At 39.6% G+C, this 24,289-nt stretch overlaps 3 protein-coding genes across 42 annotated transcripts in view; 2 read left to right on the top strand and 1 right to left on the bottom strand.

Annotated features, from left to right (window-relative positions):
• The window catches only part of bltp3a (bridge-like lipid transfer protein family member 3A), a 31,347-nt gene extending 25,100 nt beyond the window's left edge, over positions 1-6,247 (top strand). Inside the window, exons 15-21 of the mRNA XM_001921432.9 lie at positions 1,482-1,666; positions 2,107-2,249; positions 2,705-2,861; positions 4,322-4,599; positions 5,001-5,109; positions 5,373-5,446; positions 5,874-6,247. Coding sequence (XP_001921467.4) covers positions 1,482-1,666; positions 2,107-2,249; positions 2,705-2,861; positions 4,322-4,599; positions 5,001-5,109; positions 5,373-5,446; positions 5,874-5,984 — 1,057 coding nt within the window. The 3' untranslated portion in view covers positions 5,985-6,247. The remainder of the gene's footprint in view (positions 1-1,481; positions 1,667-2,106; positions 2,250-2,704; positions 2,862-4,321; positions 4,600-5,000; positions 5,110-5,372; positions 5,447-5,873) is intronic.
• Positions 6,248-11,357: 5,110 nt separating this feature from the next.
• Positions 11,358-17,667, bottom strand: taf11 (TAF11 RNA polymerase II, TATA box binding protein (TBP)-associated factor). Of its 5 annotated transcripts, none has more exons than XM_073938273.1 (6): positions 17,319-17,667; positions 16,056-16,279; positions 15,824-15,969; positions 15,637-15,724; positions 14,018-14,114; positions 11,358-13,578 (listed from the first exon to the last, which is right to left on the bottom strand). In XM_073938273.1, exons 2-6 carry the CDS (start codon positions 16,212-16,214, stop codon positions 13,448-13,450), a joined length of 621 nt encoding a protein of 206 aa, XP_073794374.1. In that variant the 5' UTR covers positions 16,215-16,279; positions 17,319-17,667; the 3' UTR covers positions 11,358-13,447.
• A 2,140-nt stretch (positions 17,668-19,807) lies between these two features.
• Positions 19,808-24,289, top strand: part of LOC101885863 (ankyrin repeat and SAM domain-containing protein 1A) — a 134,530-nt gene continuing 130,048 nt past the window's right edge. For all 36 annotated transcript variants that reach the window (XR_012398911.1, XR_012398908.1, XR_012398905.1 and 33 more), the window contains exon 1: positions 19,808-20,183. Coding sequence is in view for 11 of the 36 variants with exons in the window: in XM_073939597.1 (XP_073795698.1) it covers positions 20,005-20,183 (179 nt within the window). In the remaining 25 variants the exon portion in view is untranslated. The remainder of the gene's footprint in view (positions 20,184-24,289) is intronic.

The raw sequence follows: 24,289 nt of genomic DNA, 5'->3' as shown, positions 1-24,289 counted from the left end.
TTACATCGTTAAAAGGGGCAGAATAAGTCTCCTTTAAAAAAAATATGTTGGTAATCGTTGGCTCCATCTGACAAACTAGCGCTGTATAATTTGTGGTTAGGCTTGAAGCAAGGCATTGTTTGTGTCTCTGCATGTCTGCTGGCTCACGTGCAGCACATACACACACAGTCCATCATTGAGAGGAGCTGACACTGCTTCTGGCTACTCTACTCAATGTCTGTGTTTTGCGCATTCCTCAATGGTATGCTGCAAGCATGTAGTCTTACAGGAATCATTCATGCACACATAAACATGCACGCTGCTTTTATTTGTCTCACTCTTTAAATACTTTTATAATACCACTTTCTTTCTTTTTTTAGTTAAAGTGGAGTTTGCATGTTCTCCCCGTGTTGGCGTGGGTTTCCTCTGGGTGCTCCGGTTTCCCCCACAGTCCAAACACATGCGCTATAGAGGAACTGATCAACTACACTGGCCGTAGTGTATGAGTGTGTGTGTGTTTCCCTGTGCTGGGTTGCGGCTTGAAGGGCATCCACTGTGTAAAACATATGCTGGAATAGTTGGCGGTTCATGCAGCTGTGTCGACCACTGATGAATAAGCGACTAAGCTGAAGGAAAGTGAATGAATGAATGATTTCTGCACTTCCATTGAACTAAAACCCTTTGACCCTGTTGACATACAGGTCAGAAATGACCCCGGGCAGCATTTAAACTACAGAAAACACCCTAAACAAAGTGATTTCATCTTAAACAAGCTTGGTGACTTTTTCTAAAATGACCCCAGCATAAGGAAAAAATAATCATCGTTTATTTTCATGTTTTCATGAAAGCTGAACTCATTTAAGGGTACAACAGATTTTGACCCACCAGCTAAACGTCAAAACTACTCACACACACACACACACACACACACACACACACACACCCACAAATGAAACCTCTGTCATCATATACTCAGCCTTTACTTGCTTCAATCATTTATAAGCGTCTTTTTCCTGTTGAACACTAAAGAAGATATTTTGAAGAATGCTGTAATCATTGACTTCAATAGTATTTGTTTTTCCTCATATGTAAGTCAATAGGTACCGGTTCATAGCATTTTTCAAAGTATCTTCTTTTGTGTTCAACAGATTAAAGCAGGGGTCACCAATCTCGGTGTCCTGGAGGGCCGGTGTCCCTGCAGGGTTTAGCTCCAACTTGCCTCAAAACACCTGCCTGGGTGGTCTAAGTTTACCCAGTAAGAGCTTGATTGGCTTGTTCAGGTGTGTTTGATTAGGGTTGGAGGTAAATCTGCATGACACCAGCCCTCCAGGAACAAGTTTGGTGACCCCTGGATTAAAGAAACTCATGAAGGTTTATAACCACTTGAGGGAGAGTAAATAGTGTAGATTGTAATTTTTGGGTAATTGATCTCTTTAACTACACATAACTACACATAATTTGCATTATTACACATAATACCGGTGTTGATTTGTGTTTTTCAGGGATCAGAGTTTGCGTTCAGAGGAGTCCAGTCCCTCCATCATGGGCAGTCTGCGGCTTCAGACCATGAAACACTCGCCTTCCCAGAATTCCTGCGACAGTGCCATTTTAGAGGGCAGTTTGGCGGACGACGGTGTATCTGTTGACAGTGACATGAGTGAAAACTTCGTCATCCTCATGGATTCTGGTATTTGTATTTTAAATATAAATATATATAATGTTATTAAAGGGCACCTATTATATAGAAATCCCAGTGTCAGCAGTGTGTGTGTGTGTGTGTGTGTATCTCCAGCAGCGGTCTCTAATGCTGATCATGAGTTAATTGTGTTTGTTCTTGATGCAGAAACACTTTGATTGACATTCTCTCTTTGTACGTGTCATCAGAGGGGGAAAGCCCCGCCCACTAGTGCCCATCTCTCCATCTCATTAGCATAAACAGCAGGCCTGAGTGAGAAGCAGCCGTCTGTCCATTAGCCATTAGAGTGTTTGAGCTGCTGAAGATCATGTCAGCATAGACTAAGAGGATTATAGATGTGGAGTCACATAAACTGACAGAAGCATTTACACACACTCACACTGCATTTTAGGTGCTCTTTAAGTCATGCATATGTTATTGTTGTCATTCAGAGTCTGGTGTGGAGTCTCTGCGTCCCAATGGTACAGGTGTGGGTTCAGGCAGGTGTGTTAGTCCTGCTGCGGGAACGGAAGGATCATCAGCAGAACTCAGCAGCTCTCTGTCCCAGAGCACTGAAGACATCGCACAAGATATGGTGAGTTTCACACTAGGATCTTCTGGAGAAAGTCTGATTAGTTTTATTTGGGCTAGAATAAAGCAGTGTTTAATAGTGTTAAAGTCATGTTAAGCTCAATATTATTCACCCCTTCAGCAATATTAGTGTTGGATTGTCTCCAGAACAAACCACTGTTATACAATGACTTGCCTAATTACCCTAACTTTACCCTCATTACCCTAGTGAAGCCTTTACATGTCACTGTAAGCTGAACACTAGTGTCTTGAAGAATATCTAGTCTAATATTATTTGCTGTCATCATGATGAAGAGGAAACACATCAGCTATTAGAGATGAGTTATTAACACTGTTATGATTAGAGATGTGCTGAAGAAATCTTAAACAGTAATTGGGGGAAAATATACAGCAGGGCTAATAATTCAGACTTCAGCTGTATGATTGTAGTGACTAAAATCAAACTCTTGAACTGTTCAGGCTTCTGTGCTGAGTGTGTGTCTGAGCCGGATGTGTTGTCTGATGGAGATGCGTGGAGAAAATGCGGTTCTGGCGCTGGAATCACAGGATATTCTGCCCAAACAACATGGAAACCATAAGATCTCAGACCTGCTGGCGGGACTGACACTGACACAAGGTTTGGATGTTTAATATGCTCATTACTGAAAATGTATTGTAAATCTGCAAACCTAAATGCATGCTATTAAACCATGAATGATGTGCGTGCCCATGGTGCTAATGGTATCCTTTCCCTCTCTGAGTATGAAGTGCATCTAAAACTACTAAAGTCATGTCTCACAGGATATAATCTGCTCCTAAAGCTGTGTGTTAAACTGTCTAAGTGACTAAAATATATAATTAACTTGTCTTTAATACTATGGTAACTCTCTGTCCACATGTTAACCTCTTCATCTCTCAGTTCTTTAATTAATGAGCTTTATTGGCATGACTTGTCAAGTATTGCAGATTACATAAACAGTGAATAAAATAATAAAGTGCTCAGCAAAAATGAAAATCAGTACTTTTTATTTAAATTTCTCAGTGAATATAGACAATACACACTCACTGGCCACTTTATTAGGTACACCTGTCCAACTGCTTGTTAACCAAATGTGTAATCAGCCAATCACATGGCAGCAGCTCACTGCATTCAGGCATGTAGACATGATCAAGAGGATCTGCTGCAGGTCAAAGCGAGCATCAGAATGGGGAAGAAAGGGGATTTAAGAGACTTTGAACGTGGCATGGTTGTTGCTGCCAGAGGGGCTGCTCTGAGTATTTCAGAAACTGCTGATCTACTGGGATTTTCACGCACAGCCATCTCTAGGGTTTACAGAGAATGCTCCGACAAAGAGGAAATATCCAGTGAGTGGCAGTTCTGTGAGCGCGAATGCCTTGTTGATGAGGTCAGAGGAGAATGGCCAGACTGGTTCCAGCTGATAGAAAGGCAACAGTAACTCAAATAAGCACTCGCTACAACCGAGCTCTGCAGAAGAGTATCTCTGAACACACAACACGTCCAACCTTGAGGCGGATGGGCTACAGCAGCAGAAGAGCACACCGGGTGCCGCTCCTGTCAGCTAAGAACAGGAAACTGAGGCTACAATTCACACAGACTCACCAAAACTGGACAATAGAAGATTGGAGAAACGTTGCTGCTCTGATGAGTCTCCATTTCTGCTGACACATTCGGATGCTCGGCTCAGACAACATGAAAGCATGGATCATCCTGCCTTGTATCAGCGGTTCAGGCTGGTGGTGGTGGTGTAATGGTGTGGGGGAGATTTTCTTTGGGTCCACTAGTACCAATTGAGCATCAACGCCACAGCCTACCTGAGTATTGCTGCTGACCATGTCCATCCCTTTATGAGCACAGTGTCTCCATCTTCTGATGGCTACTTCCAGCAGGATAACGCAGCATGTCATAAAGCTCAATCATCTCAGACTGCTGAACATGACGATGAGTTCACTGTACTCAAATGGCCTCCACAGTCAGCAGAGCTCAATCCAATAGAGCAGCTTTGGGATGTGGTGGAACGGGAGATTGGCATCATGGGTATTTTAATAATAGATCATGTCTCTCTCTCTCTCTCTCAGCTGGTTTGTGGTCCCCCAGTGCTGCTGGCTCTCCAGGGCCCAGCTCTGCCTCTTGTTCCCCAGCAGTGCTGTCCCTCAGACTGGAGTCAGGCCCTGCGGCGGGCAGACACTGCGCTCAGTCTGAGAGTCTGGGCTTCATGGAGGTGTGTGTGAGCGGGTGCAGAGCTCAGCTGCTGGCCTCCACATTGAACACGCTGGGGCCCTTCCTGGAGGATGAGTTCAGTGCAGACCCCCAGCCCATCAGAGTCTGCCTGCGGGACACCACTGTCACTCTCAAGGTGAGTGCAACACTCCGTTATGCTTCAAATTGTATGAATATTAAATGAGTAAACAGTGGGCGTGGCTTGTTTATCTACTGCAAGCTGATTGGATGTAGTAAAGTAGGCGTGTCATTCAGAAAGATGGGGGGAAAGGGTTATTACAGACTCCTCCCCCTCACCAATTCTGTCTGTTGAGAAAACTGACACTGGAGGGGCGTGGTTAAGTATGATAGCTCCGCCCACTACCTTAACCGATGTGATTCTGCATGATTTGTTGGGCATCTCCATCAGTTTTGATCATCACACTTCTGACTGAGTGTTCAGCCGACTCTCAGTCCATCATTACATCCCGGCTACTGTGTTCTGTTCTGAATGATGGTGCAGTAGTTATCTTGTGTTTATCATTGTGTTTGTGTCAGGATGATGGTCCTCGTGTGTACCCGACCGCTCCTCAGCCCGTCCCGGTGCTCTTCTCTCTGGATAATGTAGTGTTGGAGCGTCTGGATGATGGAGTGCTGCGCTTCAGACGTGAGTGCTTTAGGTTTGAGTTACAGACTGACCAAAAGGGTCCATATGCTCAGCTAGAACACATATTTGACTAGAATGTGAAAGTTTAATAAGATTATTATAATGAAAACAGGTATAACCCGGACCCATTTGAATTTATTTGTCAAATATTGAATTGTGGAATCATATTTAGCTTTAAATATACACGTTTTTTAATGAATTTAATTGATTTATTTCTATTTCTGTATTTGTGTATTATCCCTGTTCCACTCTTATAAATGCAGCAGCTCAGAGCCAATCAGGAGCTGAGAAAGAAAATGCAGACCAATCCTGCCTTGGAGACCGAGAGAGGAACAAGGTATGATATGATTTATCCATGCGCATGTTTAATCCTGATATTAACATACTCATCACAGTGGTTTTATATTCACACTTACACCTTAATATAACCTCAGAAAACTCTAAACAGGTCAATCAGCCAATGACTATCAGGACAGTTTCAGCATCAAATCTAGCTGTGAATCACATGTGTAGTGCTCGAGATCGTGATTTTCCCAGAGCTACGATTTCACTTAAGAACATGAGGAGACTCTTGCATGCCGACAGCGCCATTTGATATTTTAGTTACACATCTGAAGCCCAGACCTCCTTAATTATTCATGAATGAAGGTGTATCGAATGCACCTGCTGTTTAAATCTCCTCTTAGGGTTTGTTTGCACTTGACTTTGATTGTTTCAATGGAATCGAACACAAGTTTCAAAGCATTTCTGTTTCTCTGTTTCAGTCTCTGGAGGCCAGACTCGCTGACGTTCAGTCGGCTCTGGATAAAGCTGTGTGTGAGCGCGAGCGTCTGCTTCAGGAAGTCAGAAAACACAACCCGTCCTTCACTTTATGATGAGGAACAAAGGGAAAAACGCAGACGTCAGTCTCACTGCGGCACAGGAGGAAAATAATCTTGTAAATAAGAACAAGACACATATGCGTTTGCTGACTAGAAGGTTATAATCCATCCCTTCCCGCACCTTAAAGCAGTGTTTCCCGACCCTGTTCCCGAAGGCACATTAACAGTAAACATTTTCAACCTCCAAAACTCCACAAAGAAACACCAACTGACCCAGCCGAGGCGTGAATCAGAGACCTTCTTGCTGTGAGGCCACAGCACTACCTACTGCGCCACTGCATTGCCTCACACATGTTTAATCTCTCCCTAATTGAAGAGACTCCAAAACCTCAAGTTACTGAGTCAGATATAACAGACATCCACAACATGTGCTGCTGGTGTGCCTCCAGGAACAGGGCTGGGAAACTACGAGATACACATGAAGATACACAAGCCTTCCTTTAGTTTATTTAGATCATCTAAACATGGGACACACATTAACTTTACCATATTGTTCATATTTAGATTATGTTTCCCAACCCTGTTCCTGAAGACACACCAACAGCACACATTTTCAACCTCTCCCTAATCAAACACACCTGAATCAGCTCATCAGGACATCAGAGGAGACCAAAACCTGAAGATAATGGCTGCGTCCCAAATGGCACACTATACACTATGCATTCATGCACTATCTACTTATGCACTTACACACTCAACAGTACAGTATATGTATGTAGTGGCGTCCCAAATGGCACACTAATGTTTTTTTACTAAGCGGAAATTCAAACCGTTTCCCTGATGATGTTTGACGGTCGCCAAATCAGTGAAATAAATGACCGAATTATCAAATAATACCTGCTGTGAGTATAACCGCATTCACCATCAGGAGGCGCTATAATCACTCTCGTAGGAGAATTTTGCTCTCAACATCCAAAATAAATAAAGTTATCCAACATGTGCGTCCGATAGCTCCGCCTCTTCTGCTACGTGAGCAAACCTGCGGTGGTTGAGTGCGTGACGTGTCCATCACTACACACTTCACTTTAGCGGCTGAATGAGTGCATCATCCGGGTAATTAAAGTGCACTTATTATTATTAGAGTTTTCAGTGTGAACACACTACTTGCACTATTCATACTACAAAATGGCGTAGAATAGTGCATAAGTATGCGATTTGGGACGCAGCTAATGGCTCAGATAAGGCAGACATCCACAATAGGTGTTGGTGTGCCTCCAGGAACAAGGCTGGGAAACACTGCCTTAAAGGAGCACTAGGAGCACTTTTTAGGGAAATAGGCTCATTTTACAAATCACCTTATTAATTTTAATGATGTTTTTTGAGAGAGATGCTAATGGTCTAATCCGATTCAATTATTTATGCTAAGCTAAAAGTGCTTCAACTAGATTGGCTGAATGGATTAAATATGGTCAAATTTAGTCTGCGCCAGTAGGCTAGTGGTATTGTGCACCAACATATAGCACTGACGTGCTCTCTGCTCGAGGTCTATCCCGATCCTTCCCCTCTCTCTGCTCCCAATGCTTTCCTGTCTGAAATCTCTACTGTCCTATCATGATAAAGGTGAAACCCCCAAAATAATACTTATAATTAAAAATGGTCAAATTAAATTGTATGTGTATTACAGGGGGGATTAATTGCACCCCTATTTAATGGTTGATCCCCTGAAGGACGTCAAAACAAGATGTATGGAGGGGTCAGCCCTTTAATAGTGAGAAATGATTTCCTCTGATCTGTATCTTATAATAATAATATGAAGTTATTGGATGATTTGGATAAATAATAATGTTAATAATGAAAATAAAAAATCATATTAATTATGGATGCATAATTGTGCCAATTAGCTTATGCATGAAAAAAACAATCATTAAACGACATCGCAAATGGAGAAAAATGAAAATATGAATGACAAAATACAGAATGGACATGGATATATATTATACAGTGTAGAGAAACCGCTGAAATAATAATCAGAGGATACTATAGGTCAAAATACACTAAATATCCCTCAAAGCATTGACTTTATTACACCTTTTAGTCATTAATTAAATGTAATTTGTTTTGTAATTAATACAATTATCATTATCATATTACGATTGAACTGTAGGAGAGCTGTAAAATGAGCCGTGTTCCTGCAGTGTTCCTTTAATGATCCTCTACAGTCTTCCTGTATAGTAGACTTTCATTGTGACAGATCTGATCTGAGGTCAGAAATAAAACACACACACACACACACTCTCTCTCTCTCTCTATCTCTCTTTCACTGCCCGCTTCTGGTCGGTGAGCTTCTTGCACATTACTGGTTATAGTTCTCAAGACTCTGTGAAGCTGTCAGATGTCGTAGACGTGTGCGAGTGTTGTCCTCGTAGTGCTGCTAGACGTACGGGCTGTGTTCTGAAGCCCAGTGAGCTGACTGTATAGACACTGAAGGTGCTCCACTGATAACTCTGCTGTTGGAGACGCTGCTCACTGTGATGAGCCACTCCACAGTGTGTCCAGCTGGAATATATCAGGATGGAGAAACACAGATTCAGCAGGGTTATTAGTGCTGAGAGTGTGAGCTGAACACTTCATATCACTGCTGTGGCTGGTAAACCCCTGATCTGAAGGGTAAAGCAGTGCTGGCGGAGGGCAAGAGCAGAGGACAGGCTTCAGGAGAGAGCTGTGGATGTAGTGACTGCACCATAGTCAAGACATGTCTGCAGATCAAGACATCACAATGTTCCTGCATTTGTGCGAGTGTGTGTATACGTGAGTGTGTATGTATGCGTGTGTTTGTGTGTGTGCGTATGCATGTTTATGTGTGAGCATGAGTGTGTACGTGTGTTAGCGTGCATGCATGTGTGTGTGTGTGTGTGTTCCTGAATTGCTGTTGCTGCACTGTCTCAGTGGTGAAGATCAGCCGTCCTCTGAGGTTTACTGTGGTACTATAGTCTGGTAACTATAACCCACCGGTGGTTAAACTGCTTGTGTACAGATGTCTGAGCATCAGTGCCATATGAGCCGCTGCGCACATTTCTTCAGTATTACTGACCTGTGTGTCGTCTGACGCCTTCAGACAGCTCCAGATGTGTTGTGTTGTCCTCAGAGTTCTTTGATTGACAGTATTCCTGCAGTCTGTTACACTACATCAACTCTGAGACTCGTGTGTAGAGGAAAACTAGTGTGTGTTAGTATTGATTTGCTCTGAGGCGATGTGTTTTAAGGTTTTTTACTAAGCAATGTTGGAGAGAATGATGTTTAGAGTTGTTTTAGTTTGTTTTTTTGGAAAATAACACATATCAGAAGTTTAATTTTATTGATTGTGCTTTATAAATTGAAAACTAGTCACAAGTGAGCATCCCGGATGTCCATTTCCACAATGCAGTAAAACAAATCACACTTTGGTAAATCATCGATGAGTTAATAAAAGTCATACGTAACAGGTGAGACGAGATGATCACGTTGAGTTAACGTCTCTGTTTACTTGTCATTTTGTTAATTGTTAAAAGCTGACTTTATTTTAGTTCATAACTTTGATTTTTGTTGTAACATCAGTCAATACATCTTTCAGCTCATCTTAAAAAAACTTGAGCTTCTCTTTTAATTTAGGCTTTTTTAGTTATAATTGTCATCGCTTCATTCATGGCTATGACTATAATGTAATAATCTTAGTTAATGTAATTAACTTTGGCCAGTTTTTAATTGTATTATCATAATTTTTTCATTGTGATTTTGTTTTTATGGCTTGTGTGTGTCTCAGTTTTTGATTCACCAAAGCATGATGGTTTTCCTCAGTGTCAGAAATGGACATTTATTTTATTTTATAATATTTTTTATTTATTTGTACTAAATTTAGTTTTTTATTCTATTTTATTTTTTATTTTATATAATTTTTTTTTATATTAATTTTTGTCAAAAGGAAAAACAAGATTATTCCGCCTCCCCCACTGTCAGATTATTCTGCATGTTTTAATGAGAAACTCTCTTTATTTTGACTCATTATTTTTGAAAGCAAGACAGTATTTTATTCCCGTCTACAAATGCTTCTTGATGTATGAGTGTGTAGATGAGAACAGCGCTGTTTGCGGTGCACATCTGGACCGATCTATCAGCAAGCATCAAAATGGGACAAAGTGATTGCTTTAAATGTAGAGGTGCTTTAATTTTGAAGGTGTTTAAGACCTGGAGCGTGTCTGTGCTTCAGCTGTCAGTCAAATGTGTAGCGTTCAGATACACTAAGCTCTCTCTGTTGGTGTATTTAGACTCTTGTGTCTTCCAGACTCCTGTGGGTTACAGTCGTATGAAGACATTCTCAGTAGATGTTAGTGTAGAATTAATAATACAAAAACAACTTCATTCAGTGCATGGAAGAAAACGACCTCTGTGTTTTATGCATGAGTTTACTTGAATTCTCTCACAAGTGCATCATCATCATCATCATCATTAATGTGGAAGCTTTATTTGAGGACTTTAACTGTAGATGAGGGATCAGAGCGAGTGCTGTTTGTTCTGATTTGACTAACTGTGCTGTTTTTAACTGTGTGTTTGGTACTAAATTGACGTGTGTGTGTGTGTGTGCGCTGATGAACTGAATGATTTGTTGGATGATTGTTTAGTTAATATTTCTCAGTAATGCTCACACTAGTTTAATGTTTCAGAACAGATCTGCTCAGATTAGATACCAAAGTCGGTCATTTTAACACCAACTTGAAGATTAACATCAGATTCATCAACTAATGTGAATCTGCAGTAGCTGTGTTTCCATCCAGCAATGATTATTGTGCAAAAACAGCTTAATATAGATGTCTATAAACTTGGAAAACGTGCATAAAAACATGTGCACAACTAGTAGGATAAAAGGTTGTATTTGATAAAAATAAAAATGCACATAAACTGTAGGGGTGGAAGGGGGGACTCTTCAAAACCAAGATGGCTGTGATATGGAGCTCAGGGTATTTGTAGTGACTTAGGGATCGTCTGATTGGTCAATCATGAACAGGATAATGAGGGACCGGCTGTGGTCAATCATAAGCACGAGATCCTCTGAAATTAGCTTATAAATAAACTTCACTTATAACGTAAAATGTGCTTCATATAGATGCCAAGATGTCTATAAATTTGGAAAACATTCATATAAAACATATGCGCATAATTACCAGGATAAAAGGTTTTATTTGCTGAGAATAAATGCAGATAAACTCTGAGCTTCATCAGTATGCGTGATGTGATTTAGTTTTTAACCGCTAACATTTATTCACGGATATTTTAAGCAATATTGCAGTTTTGCGCATAATTTGCATCTATTTGCATGTTAGGATGGAAACACAGCTGTCAAAACGAGTTTCTAGAGAACATCTGAGATGAAGAAAATCTGATTAGTCGCCCAGATCAATTCAATTCAGTTCACTTTTATTTGTACAGCGCTTTTACAATGTAGATGGTGTCAAAGCAGCTTCACATAAAAGGTCATAGTAAATTAGAGCAGATCAATGTTTAGGGCAGCAGAAAGTGTGGAAATGTAGGATTACAGGACGTTTTCTGTAAGTCTGAGTTGGGGTTTTCCCTCATGGTGTTGCTTCTCTGAGGTTTATTTAGACCTGTGATCGCTTCATTACTGTGTTTTAGTCTTCTCTCATGCTTTATCTCACCACCTGGAACAAAACATTCAAACAAAGCTGATATTTTGTTGGTTCTGTGAACCATAACTGTGTGGAAATATGTCAAGATCAATGATTATTATCAATAAAATGTTTCTTAAAGGTTAAAAATGCATTTCTTTTATCAAACAACGGTTGCATGTTTTGATAAAACCAAGTGTTCTGGGTTCCCATGAGTCTTGAAAGTGCTTCAAGTTTCACACATGTGAATTCAAGGCATGGGAAGAGCTTAAAAACAAACAGAGGTGCTTGAGTTTAACGTTTATGATGTTATTTCAACAATTGTGCTGTTCTGCTTTCAGAAAATGAACCAAAAACAAACGAGAAATTCTTCATTTATAAACCTTACACTTACATCTTACACAAGAACTCCCCCCACAGTCCAAACACATGCGCTATAGGGGAACTGATCAACTACACTGGCCGTAGTGTATGAGTGTGTGTGTGAATGAGGGTGTATGGGTGTTTCCCAGTACTGGATTGCATCAGGAAGGCCATCCGCTGTGTAAAACATATGCTGGAATAGTTGACAGTTCATTCCGCTGTGGTGACCCCTGATAAATAAGGGACTCAGCTGAAGGAAAATGAACGAATGTATCCTGATCATTGCTATTTTAATGTAAATATTAAGTGTGAGTGAAATATTAGGTACAGTGAGGTCTTCCATGGCGCTGCATATGCTGGCAGTGTGAAGCGCGGAGGTGCTTGATTTAAAATGAATGCTTTAAAAAGTCCCAGAATCTGCTGTTCATGAAACCGCTGGAACTCTGAGTGTTCATATACAAACGGAGTGTGTTCTGAGTGTACCTAGCTCCTAACAACACACCGCACAAGATTTCAGCATCAAACCATTGGTGACACACACACACAACACTACTGAAACACTTACATTCACCGTAATAAAGTATGCAGCAACATCTGGCTCATGGTGACTTGAGAAGTCATGGTGAATCAGAAGCTGCCGAGGCTTTTATCTCAGTGTGTTGATGTGCTCTCAGTTGAGACTGAATATGGAGTAGACGGGGCTTTTATTGCATATCACTCTCTGTGTTCAGCACAAGTCTATTCTTGGTTTAATTTCGGAGACCGGCACTCAGAGATCATCCTCAGTGTTCAGTTGTGGTCTGTAGTTATTTTTAATGTACTCCAGTGCCATAAAGGTGTCAGAAAGTTTATCGCGGTGCTGTAAAATCTGCTGCAGCTGACGCGAGTGCTGTGTGGATGATCCAATGTAAACACACTGATCCTGTGAAGATCATGTAAAGGCTGAGGGCTAATCATTTGCATGTTGTTGTTTACTATTAAAAACGGCTATTTGTATCTTCTGTAGGTTATGGATAAAATATGGTCATCATAATAGTTCAGTAACATTTATTTGAGTTTTTTAAATCACCAAGCGACTCCCACCACTGTATTACACCACTGCTTGTTCTGAGTCGCGTGACGTCACGTAGGGTGGGACACGCCGCACTCCACCCGACATCTGATTCCTTTTCTTTGCCTGATGTCTTTATGTTTGCTGCCTTTTAGTCTGAGTCTGCTTCACCCAGTCCTAATATTGAAATAATCCTCATCCTAATAAGAGTGAAGAACTGCAGGGTTTAGTACAAACATTTAATTTCACATTCTTTCATCAAAACATGAGGAGATAACATTAGATGTGCTTTCCAAAACACACACGGCATCAAAACTAAACCAACATTAGGCAACAAAGTATTTCATAATAATAATAATAATAATAATAAAACAAATCCTCTTTTCTACATCATCATTACTGTTTACAGCGGAGAGATGTCCAGTCCTGTTTCTCCGTGATGCTGTTCAGTGGAAGAGGATGTGTTTGTGTTTGGAGCTGGGAATCTGCTCTCGGCTCTTCAGTCTCCGCACGGCTTCCCTCATGTGTTTGGGCTGCAGAGGTGGAGTGTCCCCCCACTTCTCACACACATCCAGAGCTGAAGACAAGCAAGAGAAATGCATCACGGAGACGATCAGCAGAGCGTCATGGAGCTCTTCACAGCACTGTAATGATGTGTTTAACGCTCATCAGCATCTTAAATACGTGAACGTTTTAAATATTAAGAATATTTGTAAAGGTGTGCACATTTATATGTGTTTCTCTATGCGTTATGTCATCTGCGCATCAGTAACTGAACTCCCGCGTGTGTGTGTGAGGTGTGTGTAATGCAGGACAGGTAATCTGACAGTATTCTCTCCTCTGGCTGCCGTTATCAGTCTCACACTGTCTGAAAGTCTTGATGGTTAGTTTGAACTGACCACATTATATCTTACAGCACATTTACTGAACACAGATTGAGGTGAAGAGTTTGAGCTTTAGCTTTTGGACTAGAAACAAGACAAATAAGAGTGTCTGCAGAGCAGCGTGTCACTAACCTTCTTCAACAATCTCTCCAGCAAACACTTTGGCGATTCCGGACATGGCGATGACCACGTTTTGAGAGACCGATGATCCGGTGATGGACTGAATCAGCTGGAGGACAGAAAGAAATCTGTTTAACTCCAAGACAAAGAAGATGCATCGATAATCACACGCTCATGCACTATTCTGTGCTATTTTGAGGTATAATGGTGTATATAGTGCATTCAACTCACGTCTTGTACAAACAAACGAGTCAAAATGAAGTTAAAACAAGCAAAACAGTCTGCAAATCAAAGGAGTGAGCGAAATAATCTTGTTTTGCCTTTTGACACAAGATTACTCTGCTTGTTTTAATGAAAAACTCACTTCATTTTGACTCATTATTTCTGAAAATGTTTGATTCTTGTCTAGAAAACGCTTCTCGATTGAAGAATTGATTCGTTCTAACCAGTAATATTGAGCACATTTTAGCGTACAGTATAGTTACCAAACACAGACTGTGCAGTTACGCATAACTAAAGAGTCTTAGCTGGTGCTAACTCGCTTTTCAATGCAAGATAATTCAGAACGGTGGGAGTGATCTGTTTATTTGCTCCATCACAGGCTACAACTGTTCTTTCATCATCATCCACACAAAGATTTAATCAACATTAGTGTGGGCAGTTAATGATATAAAAACAGCCTGAATCATTAAAAATGATGATCTGTTTCAGTGAAATGATGCTACATGACACGCCTGCGCCTAAACTAATGCATCACTCACACTCAATATGAAAGAATTGATGGACTTCCAGCAGGGGGCGCCTGTAGACCAGCAGGAATAACATTCAGTTTCTTTTCAGCTTAGTCTCTTTATTAATCCGGGGTCGCCACAGTGGAATGAACCGACAACTTATCCAGCATATGTTTTACGCAGCGGATGCCCTTCCAGCTGCAACCCATATCTGGGAAACACTCTTACACACTCATTCACATTACATACAATTTAGCCCACCCAATTCCCCTATAGCGCGTGTGTTTGGACTGTGGGGGAAACCGGAGCACCTGAAGAAAACCCACACGAATGCCGGGAGAACATGCAAACTCCACACAGAAGCCCCAACTGAACCAGCCGAGACTCAAACCAGAGACCTTCTTGCAGGAATAACAATGCTGCCATTTTCTTTTCAGCTTTGTCCCTTTATTAATCAGGGCTCGCCACAGCGGAATGAACCGCCAACTTTTTCAGCATATGTATTCAGCAACCCATCACTGGGAAACATCCATACACACTCATTCACACACACACACACGCATACACTACAATCAGTTCCCCTATAGCGCATGTGTTTGGACTGGAGCACCTGGAGGAAACCCACGCCAACACGGGGAGAACATGCAAACTCCACACAGAAACACCAACTGACCCAGCTAAGACTCAAACCAGTGACCTTCTTACTGTGAGGCGATTATGCTACCCACTGCAACACCATGTTGCCCAATATTCACAAATTAAACTTAGGCAGACAGCCACACACTGAATAATCCAAACAGACACAATATTTACCAGCTGTAAAAGACTTTAATACTTTCTCTAAACAGATTGATCAACTCTGAATTCTTTTTAAGACCTGTTTTTAATTTAAAGACTCACTCTTTTAATAGCTGCCTTAGGGAACGCCGAGCGCCTGTACATCTCATAGCGGTTCAGCTGCTCTTCAGAGAACGATGATACTAAAACTCTGAAACACAAACACGTCTATTAGTGTTATTATCAGTTTACAGCTACACACACACACACACAACACACACACACACACACACACACACACACAGCTCACTGCATCTTCTGGATTTCGTCTTCATCCACTTTGTGGCGTTTCTCCTTCTTCTTGTCGTGCGGCTCCACTTTCAGCTTTTTGGCAGGAGGAGGATGCAGAGATGAAGATCCCTCCTCCTCTTCATCACCAGCATCTTCAGCAGGCCTCTGAGGAACACAGTGATGCATGGTTGATTTATTTGCATGAGAATGAAACTGAATTCATTGAGGATGCAGAATGAAGAGGCAGAGACCTGACTGAGCGTCTTGCCCTCCTCTTTTACAGCAGTCTGTCCCGCAGCAGGGTCAGAGCTCTTACTGCTGCCCTCCGGACCCTCACTGGACCCCTCGCCCGGTTTGGGTCTGTCCACCGATGTGCCCGCTTCAGGTTTCACACGGGCCGGGTCTGCCATGATTTCAGCTGATGGATCAGGGAAAGGGAATGTGGAAATAATGGACACTGCTGTAGTGTGTTTATCTGCAACACATGAGCGGGAGTCCCTGATCCAATTACAACTGAGCACTGCAATAACACTGTTCTAACTCAGAGTGTCTGTTTCTAGTCCAAATATCTAAAATATCTCAAGAAGCCTTGCTTGTGTTTCATGATTGCAATATATATATATATATATATATATATATATATATTTTTTTTTTTTTGTAAGAATTACTCTGGATGAATACTATTGAATGTAAAAAAAAATTACAAAGATTACAAAAAGCAATTATGTAGAACAAATTGTCATATTACAAAAAAAGAGAGCAACCATTCATTACAATTTTTAAAAAATGTTTATATATATATATATATATATATATATATATATATATATATATATACATATATAATTTTAATGCACATGTATTTAATTAATTATTCTAATCAAATGATTATTTATTTGATTTTAATATTTAATTATATAATATACAATCTTTGAAAAGAGAGAGCAATTTGTTGTTGGTTTACAAAATTAAGAAAAAGATTTAAGGAACATTTAAGGGGAAAAAATGTGTAAACAGGCAACCATTGACTTATAATAGGAAAAACAAACCCTACAGAAGTCAGCGGTTACCGGCTTCTAGCATTCTTCAAAACATCTTCTTTTGTGTTCAACAGAAGAAAGAAACTCATAAAGGTTTAAAACAAGTAAAGCAAGAGTAAATGATGACAGAATTGTAATTTTAGGGTGAACTGTTGCTTACAATGTCAATACTGTCATTACAGTTTATAATTTAGTCTGTGTCTTCTATAAAACATATAGAGGTGAAGTTGGTTGTATATTCTGATATTCAGACATTCTCCTCAATATAATGTCAGAAAAGTATTGTAAATAGGGAAATGATATTAGCAGCAAATGACTATCAAAGTACAGCATTGTTCACAGTCAATTAGACAGTGTTAATGTTGTTTACAAGTCATACTTGCATGCTAATTCAGATCCAATATTCAGAGTAACATGCTAAACAATATAGAGACTGCTAAATGCACCAGTGTGCGGATATAAAACCTACTTTACCTCTAAATATCCATTAAGTCCCCATATATCATTGTTATTGATCGTAAACAACGCGATTAAACAGGGCTCTATCTAATGTGCATTAGCTGTATTAACGTTACACTCGGTCATCTTCAATGTAATGATAGTTTACTTTAGGTGAAAACGGTAACTTAACGATCATCGTAACTTACGATGCTATGTGTATTTGGGGCCGGATTTAACACTTGTTAGACAAAATAAAACCGTGAATTCATAAAAAAAATCAAAACATACCTAAGACCGACAACCGCGTTGAAAATAATGTTTAAAAACACAAAAATCCAACGAGTGTTCTCTGACGAGCGCCTCAGACCGACAAAGTAAACACGAGCATATCCGGTTAAACTACAAAATAAGAGTCCGCACAAGCGTGCACAGCCACGTCAAACACTTGGTGGCGCACAATACTATACATTAAAGCAGCGGTTCTCAGATTTCTTTCATCAAGGACCACCTCAGAAAAAATGTCTCTTCAAGAACCACCATAAGGAGCAGTACTGAAATGCAGAAGTGTAGTAGGCCCAATGAAGCAGCTCTGCACAGTTCAAAAACAAGGCAGATTAATTCCTATTAATACGAATATTTATTATTGTCAGCCACTTTAAACATTATAAATAGTTGAAACATAAACACTGTGCTTACAGTTACAAACAAACAAACAAACAAACAAACAAACAAACAAACAAACAAACAAACAAACAAACAAACAAACAAACAGGGACTAATAACTGATTTAATCCATCAAAATTCACTCGAGCTTTTAGTTTAATTGCAGAAACCCTTTAATTATTCATAATTATATATTTATTTGATAGATATTCACAAATGATTAAATCACATTTAATTATTTAAATGTACCCCTTGCATATAGTTAAAATTTTATGCTTATATTTAAATAATAATAATAATAATAGGCTAATTAATGATGTTATTTCAAATTATCCCATTTCAACTAAACGATATGTACCTAAAATGTCCATAAGGAGTATTTGTTTACTTTTTTATTTTATTAACTTGAGTAAATGTATTTTTTTATTTTTCACTGATTTGTTTGTTTGAATATATTGCCCATTTATTTATTTATTTTAATCAAATATTAATTACTTATTTGTTTCATTTTAATAATAAATATAATTTAATATATACAATGCAAATAATAGATATTTGCACTGATTATTTTAGCATGGTCAGGTTACATAAGTCAAATTGTTTCTTTTATTTTAAAATTGATTAAAATGATTTTGACTACTTGAAACCTAATTTTCAAGCCACTATTAATAACAATAATAATACGCATAATTCATACGAACTGTGGCCTCACAGCAAAAAGGTCTCTGGTTTGAGTCTCGGCTGGGTCAGTTGGTGTTTCTGTGTGGAGTTTGCATGTTCTCCCCGTGTTGGTGTGGGTTTCCTCCGGGTGCTCCGGTTTCCCCCACAGTCCAAACACATGCGCTATAGGGGAACTGATATAATGTATACAATATTGTGTAAACAGTAATTATACCCAGGGTTATTTTTATTAAAAAATGTGTGTGAATGAGTGTGTATGGATAATTTCCAGTGATGGGTTGCAGCTGTAAAGGCATCCGTTGTGTAAAACATATGCTGGAATCATTGGTGGTTCATTCCGCTGTGGCGACCCCTGATGAATAAAGTGACTAAGGCAAAGGAACATAAAAGAATGAATGAATAATAAATAAATCAGTAAATGGACATCACATTCAAACAGACGAATCAGTTTAAAATTAACAATAAAATATAGATGAAACAAAAGTAAATAAAACACTAAAATAAACATAATTACAGTATTATTATCTTGAGTAGAAAAAGATATGCAATAATATTAAAAAGTGCACATCATTATAGTGATTCAGTTTAAAGAAACTCCTGAAAAGGGCTGTAATTATTCCACAAATCCCCGATTAACAGTCACAGATTCTTCTTGTGCTAATATCAGGATACTCCACATAAAGCTTGAAGGGATATATGGCTCAGAATTAGTGATATTATTTATTAAATTGTTTATTAATTGTCTTTATTAATGTCCACCCCTACACCAACCCTCACAGTAATGTAAAACAATAATTATACCGAGCATTACACCTATTATTTATTAAATTACCCATTCAATTGTATTTTATTAACATCTACCATTACCCCAACCCTCCAAAATAATGTAAAACAGTAATTATACCGAGTATTATTCATTTAATTATTAAATTATCCATTTAGTTGTATTTTATTAACATCCCCCCCTCACAGTGATGTAGAAATATTGATGATTGTTGTACGGTGCTGTATTGATGTAAGAACCGCAGCTGTATCCCTTCTGGACTTTACACATAAATATATTTCAATCCCCTAAATGCGTCATTAGTGTAATTAAATGATTGTGCATAATAATTATAATTCTCGCGCGACGTCACCAAGGAGCGCGCCCGTCAGGAAGTGACGTGTCGAGCGGAGCCAGAGGAAGTTTGTGCGGGCGCTGGGAGAGAAAGTTTCCCCGGAGCTGAGGCGCTTGGAGCGGGAAGAATCCAGACGGAGCCGCCGCTGCTGCACCGGAGCTCACCAGCCGATAAAACGCGTCGAGCGGCGGGTGGATGTGGTTTGGGGCTGCGGTGGATCCGTGTGTCCGTGTGATCGTCTGCCTCTCCGCCGAGGGATGGGGAAGGAGCAGGAGCTGCTGGAGGCGGCGCGCACTGGGAATCTGGCCGCCGTTGAGAAGCTCCTGTCCGGGAAGCGGCAGTCGGCCGGGTCGGGCTCCGCCGGTGGAGCGGGATCCTCCGGGAATGTCGGTACTGGCGGACACAGCTCTTCCCACACGCTCTCCAGTCTGCTCAGGTAAGAGAAAACCCGTGCTGGAGACCCACACGCTTCACTCTACAGCGGTGTTTCACGAAATTAGCGAGGATTTTATGTGTGGACGCAGATTATGGAGTGCGAGCTGTGCCAAAAATGGACATTTCGCACGATACGACATCACGGAAAGGTTTAAAACGCGGTGTTTATCTGTAGCAGGGATTGTTGTCACAAAAGGCTGCTTATTATGAAGAATAATTCACAATAATAACTGTAGGTGGTGTATAATGTGGTGTACGTTGGTTTTAGATTAGCCTGTCCGGAGTATTTAATGAAATAAAATGTGTGGATGCAAATTATGGAGTGTGAATTGTGCCAGAAATGGACATTTCGCAGGACACAACAACATCATGGAAGGGTACACAGAATGTTTATCCTCTCCAAATTGCTCAAGATATTCTGGACAAAGGCTCAATGAGCGCCTCTGCCATGATATAACGGTGAATAAAACAGTTGTCATGCCAACTATCTATTATAAACAGAAGCTCACAGCGGTTGCCCCGCCTCCGAGCTCTTCTGATTGGTCCACTGCTATGGAACTGACAGTAATGAGCTGTGCTGTGTGTGAATGTTTAAGATCACGAGCATGCTGCTTTAAAAGACACAAGCGTAATGGTCACACACGTCAGCACGGGTTTGTATTGAGCTTATATGCGTTTCAAAGTCACGTTGATCAGCTGGTTTGTCTATAAGCTGACACACGTGCGATCCGCTGATGAATGGCGGCTCTAAAACGCTCTAGTGTCCCTGCGTCTGTGGTTAACAGCGGTGAGTTTAGTGAACTGATGACCTTCACAGCCAATCACAGTCAGTTCTGTTGAGCACGTGAACACAATGGCAAATCAGCGCTGGTTAAGAATGCACGATTAAATGTTAGCAGGAAATGGAGGTTTTAAAAATGTCAGTACCGACTGGTATCGAATTCCAGTGTGTTGACAGCCCTAGTTCCAACTCTAATGATATTTTTTTATTAAATTTAGATTTTTATGGGGATTTAACATGCGCATCAACACCGGCTGATTTACACACAGCTAGTGTGACTGACATTTTCATCCAGGATGTTTGAATTTCTTATGATGAAATAAAAATGTTAGTGTGGAGAACAGAATTCATGGTTGATAAACGTGTGTAAATGCATGCAGTTTTGTTAAAAAAGCAAAGGGAAGTGTGTTTTTCTTGATGTAAACATGATGATGTTCCTCTTTATATCATGATCGTGTGAGTAACTGCGCCATCATCTCTGCTGTTGCAAAGCAAAACACAGCAGTGTCGTAATACTGACACACTGTACATTCCTGCTGGATGTGATTTACACGGACATTTAAACGTGTAAAGTGTGTGTGTGTGTGTGAATGTAGATTTTTCTCAGTGTGTGATTGTTGAGCTGATCACATCTGCGTGCACTTGAGTCGCCAGAATGACTGCTGATTTATTTTGCATATCATATAAGTGCAGTGAATAAGAGATTTCTCCGTGAATGAGCTGTCCTGTGCGCTGAGCGTGTGTTTTCATGTCTGATCTTTGAAGATTTAGACAGACGTTTGGGTTGTGTGTGCTGAGAGTTAGAGGTCTGGCTTGATATGTAGAAGTGTTTTCAGTTTAGTAGGTGTAGTGTCTGTGTTTCAAGCTTTGTGCTCAGTCGGATTTGTTTTTAGAAAGATTTGTTTACTTTAAATTGAAATTAAAGGGTCTTTTGTCACATATAAAGGCATACATGTGTAGTTAAATGCTTATAAATTGCTTGTGACCTTATATATGCAGTGCTCATGTATTTCCACAGAAAATGGTTAGATGTTAATTTAGCTAATATTGATGTTTACTGTACTTTTGATCAATTTGATATAGACTTGGTGAGAGACTTAACATATCTGATTTATTCTTAAAGCACATTCAGTGCACATTCATTTTGGCATGTCCTCCTCGTATTTTGTCTATTTATTTCTTCTTTTAAAAAAAATAAAAATGCACATAATCAGAAAATGAATTTAATAAACAGACAATATTCAGCGCTCAGCATAATTGAGTACAGCCCATTTTGAAAATGAATGTTTCTCCATTTCTCAGTGAATATAGGCAGTGTATTCTAGTGCATTTAAACAGAACAGATTTATTTAACAGATATATTTATTACAATAAGATTTTAGTCACCAGACATATTTAGAAATTGAAAGATAATATGATTGATTAAATTCAAGCTGAACATTGCAAAATAAACTTAATTTTTCCCAATTTTTTTTATGTTTCTCTTGATTTTTCCTCTTTTTAAAATTTGGTAAAAATATGAATTCAAAAGAGATTTGTGAGGGGGGACTTACAGCCAGAAGGTCACTGGTTTGAGTCTCGGCTGGGTCAGTGTGTGTTTCTGTGTGGAGTTTGCATGTTCTCCCTGTGTTGGTGTGGGTTTCCTCCGGGTGCTCCGGTTTCCCCCACAGTCCAAACACATGCGCTATAGGGGAACTGATCAACTACACTGGCCGTAGTGTATGAGTGTGTGTGTGTGAATGAGTGTGTTTGGGTGTTTCACAGTAATGGATTGCAGCTAGAAGGGTATCCACTGTGTAAAACATATGCTGGAATAGTTGACGGTTCATTCCGCTCTGGCGACTTCTGAAATAGAGACTAAGCAGAAGGAAAATGAATGAATTTCTTCTGTCTTATATTATTCATTTATTTATTTACTCATTGTTATTGTTATTTTATTATATTTATTATAACTACTTTTTTATTATCTTTTTGAAGATAAGCTTGGCATACAGTGTACAATATTTATTTGCATTGGAAAGTGTTTATACCTTGGGTTTATTATGTATGCCATTTAAAAACAAAACAAACTATGAAGTCCAGATATCAGGCCATTCATTCATCATGCACAGCTTTTGCTCAGGCAGATGTCTTTGTGTGTGTGTGTGTGTGTGTGTGTGTGTGTGTGTGTGTGTGTGTCAGAAGAGGAAAATAAATGGATGATCGGCTGGAAACGCTGCCAACAGGAGGAGGAGAGGAAGAAAAGAGCTCTCTGTCTGTCCTCGTCCAGAGATCTTTAAGAGCATCAATCTGTATTTACTCAGCAGAGTCGGAGTTATTGGCAGGTGTAAAGGGGAGTGCTGTGTTTGCATGCAGCTCTTCAGTGCTGTCTCTAATGAGAATGTCAATAGTCTTTTGTGCTGTGAGTGTGACTTACTCTGCTTGAGTGTACCGTTCACGTCACAATTATTCACCTTACTGTGATTTTGTTTCCAGATGATGTTTCTCAGATTGAGGAGTTGTTCACAGTGTTTCCTCTAATGTTTGTTCTTCTGGAGAAAGTCCTATTTGTTTTATTTGGGCAGGAATAAAAGCAGTGTTTAATAGTGTTAAAGTCATGTTAAGCTCAATATTATTCGCCCCTTCAGCAATATTAGTGTTGGATTGTCTCCAGAACAAACCACTGTTATACAATGACTTGCCTAATTACCCTAACTTTACCCTAATTACCCTAGTGAAGCCTTTACATGTCACTGTAAGCTGAACACTAGTGTCTTGAAGAACATCTAGTCTAATATTATGTGCTGTATGTATGTTTAGTACATAATATGTATGTATAATATGTAAAAATCTGACATTTCAATATTTTGTTTTCCTGCAATATACTGTGTGTTGTGATATAAATCTAATTTCAGCAGATGAATTGAGCAGCTCTATTTGGACAGATTTTATTAATTTAGATGGACTTGGAGGATCAAACCTTTTTCTCTGTAGAGCATCTGCATAAATTATAAGCAAAAATAAATAAATTAACAGTTCTTTATGGTTTACTAGGAAGTCTAGTGCTATTCATGTGCAGATATTAAACAGCCAAATGTAAAATAACTTTGTGATTATTGCATAAATAATTTAATTTAAATGTAAATAATCTAATCCTGTGATAATAGAGGTGAAGTTGGTTGTATATTGGGATATTCAGACATTCTCCTTAATAATATAATGTCAGAAAAGTATTGTAAATAGGGAAATGATATTAGCAGCAAATGACTATCAAAGTACAGCATTGTTCACAGTCAATTAGACAGTGTTAATGTTGTTTACAAGTCATACTTGCATGCTAATTCAGA

This window comes from Danio rerio, chromosome 23 (genome assembly GCF_049306965.1).
Source record: "Danio rerio strain Tuebingen ecotype United States chromosome 23, GRCz12tu, whole genome shotgun sequence".
Classification (NCBI taxonomy): domain Eukaryota; kingdom Metazoa; phylum Chordata; class Actinopteri; order Cypriniformes; family Danionidae; genus Danio; species Danio rerio.
The sequence above is the reverse complement of the archived record's forward strand: the minus strand, read 5'-3'. Positions and strand labels throughout refer to the sequence as shown.

What these genes read in the sequence shown, in the direction of transcription:
- taf11 (XM_073938273.1), bottom strand. Translation starts at nt 16,214, where the DNA reads ATGGCAGACCCGGCCCGTGTGAAACCTGAAGCGGGCACATCGGTGGAC. An exon ending in GACGAAATCCAGAAGATGCA is followed by an intron (nt 15,725 to 15,823) that starts GTGAGCTGTGTG and finishes TTTGTGTTTCAG; the next exon opens with AGTTTTAGTATCATCGTTCT. An exon ending in CTAAGGCAGCTATTAAAAGA is followed by an intron (nt 14,115 to 15,636) that starts GTGAGTCTTTAA and finishes TCTGTCCTCCAG; the next exon opens with CTGATTCAGTCCATCACCGG.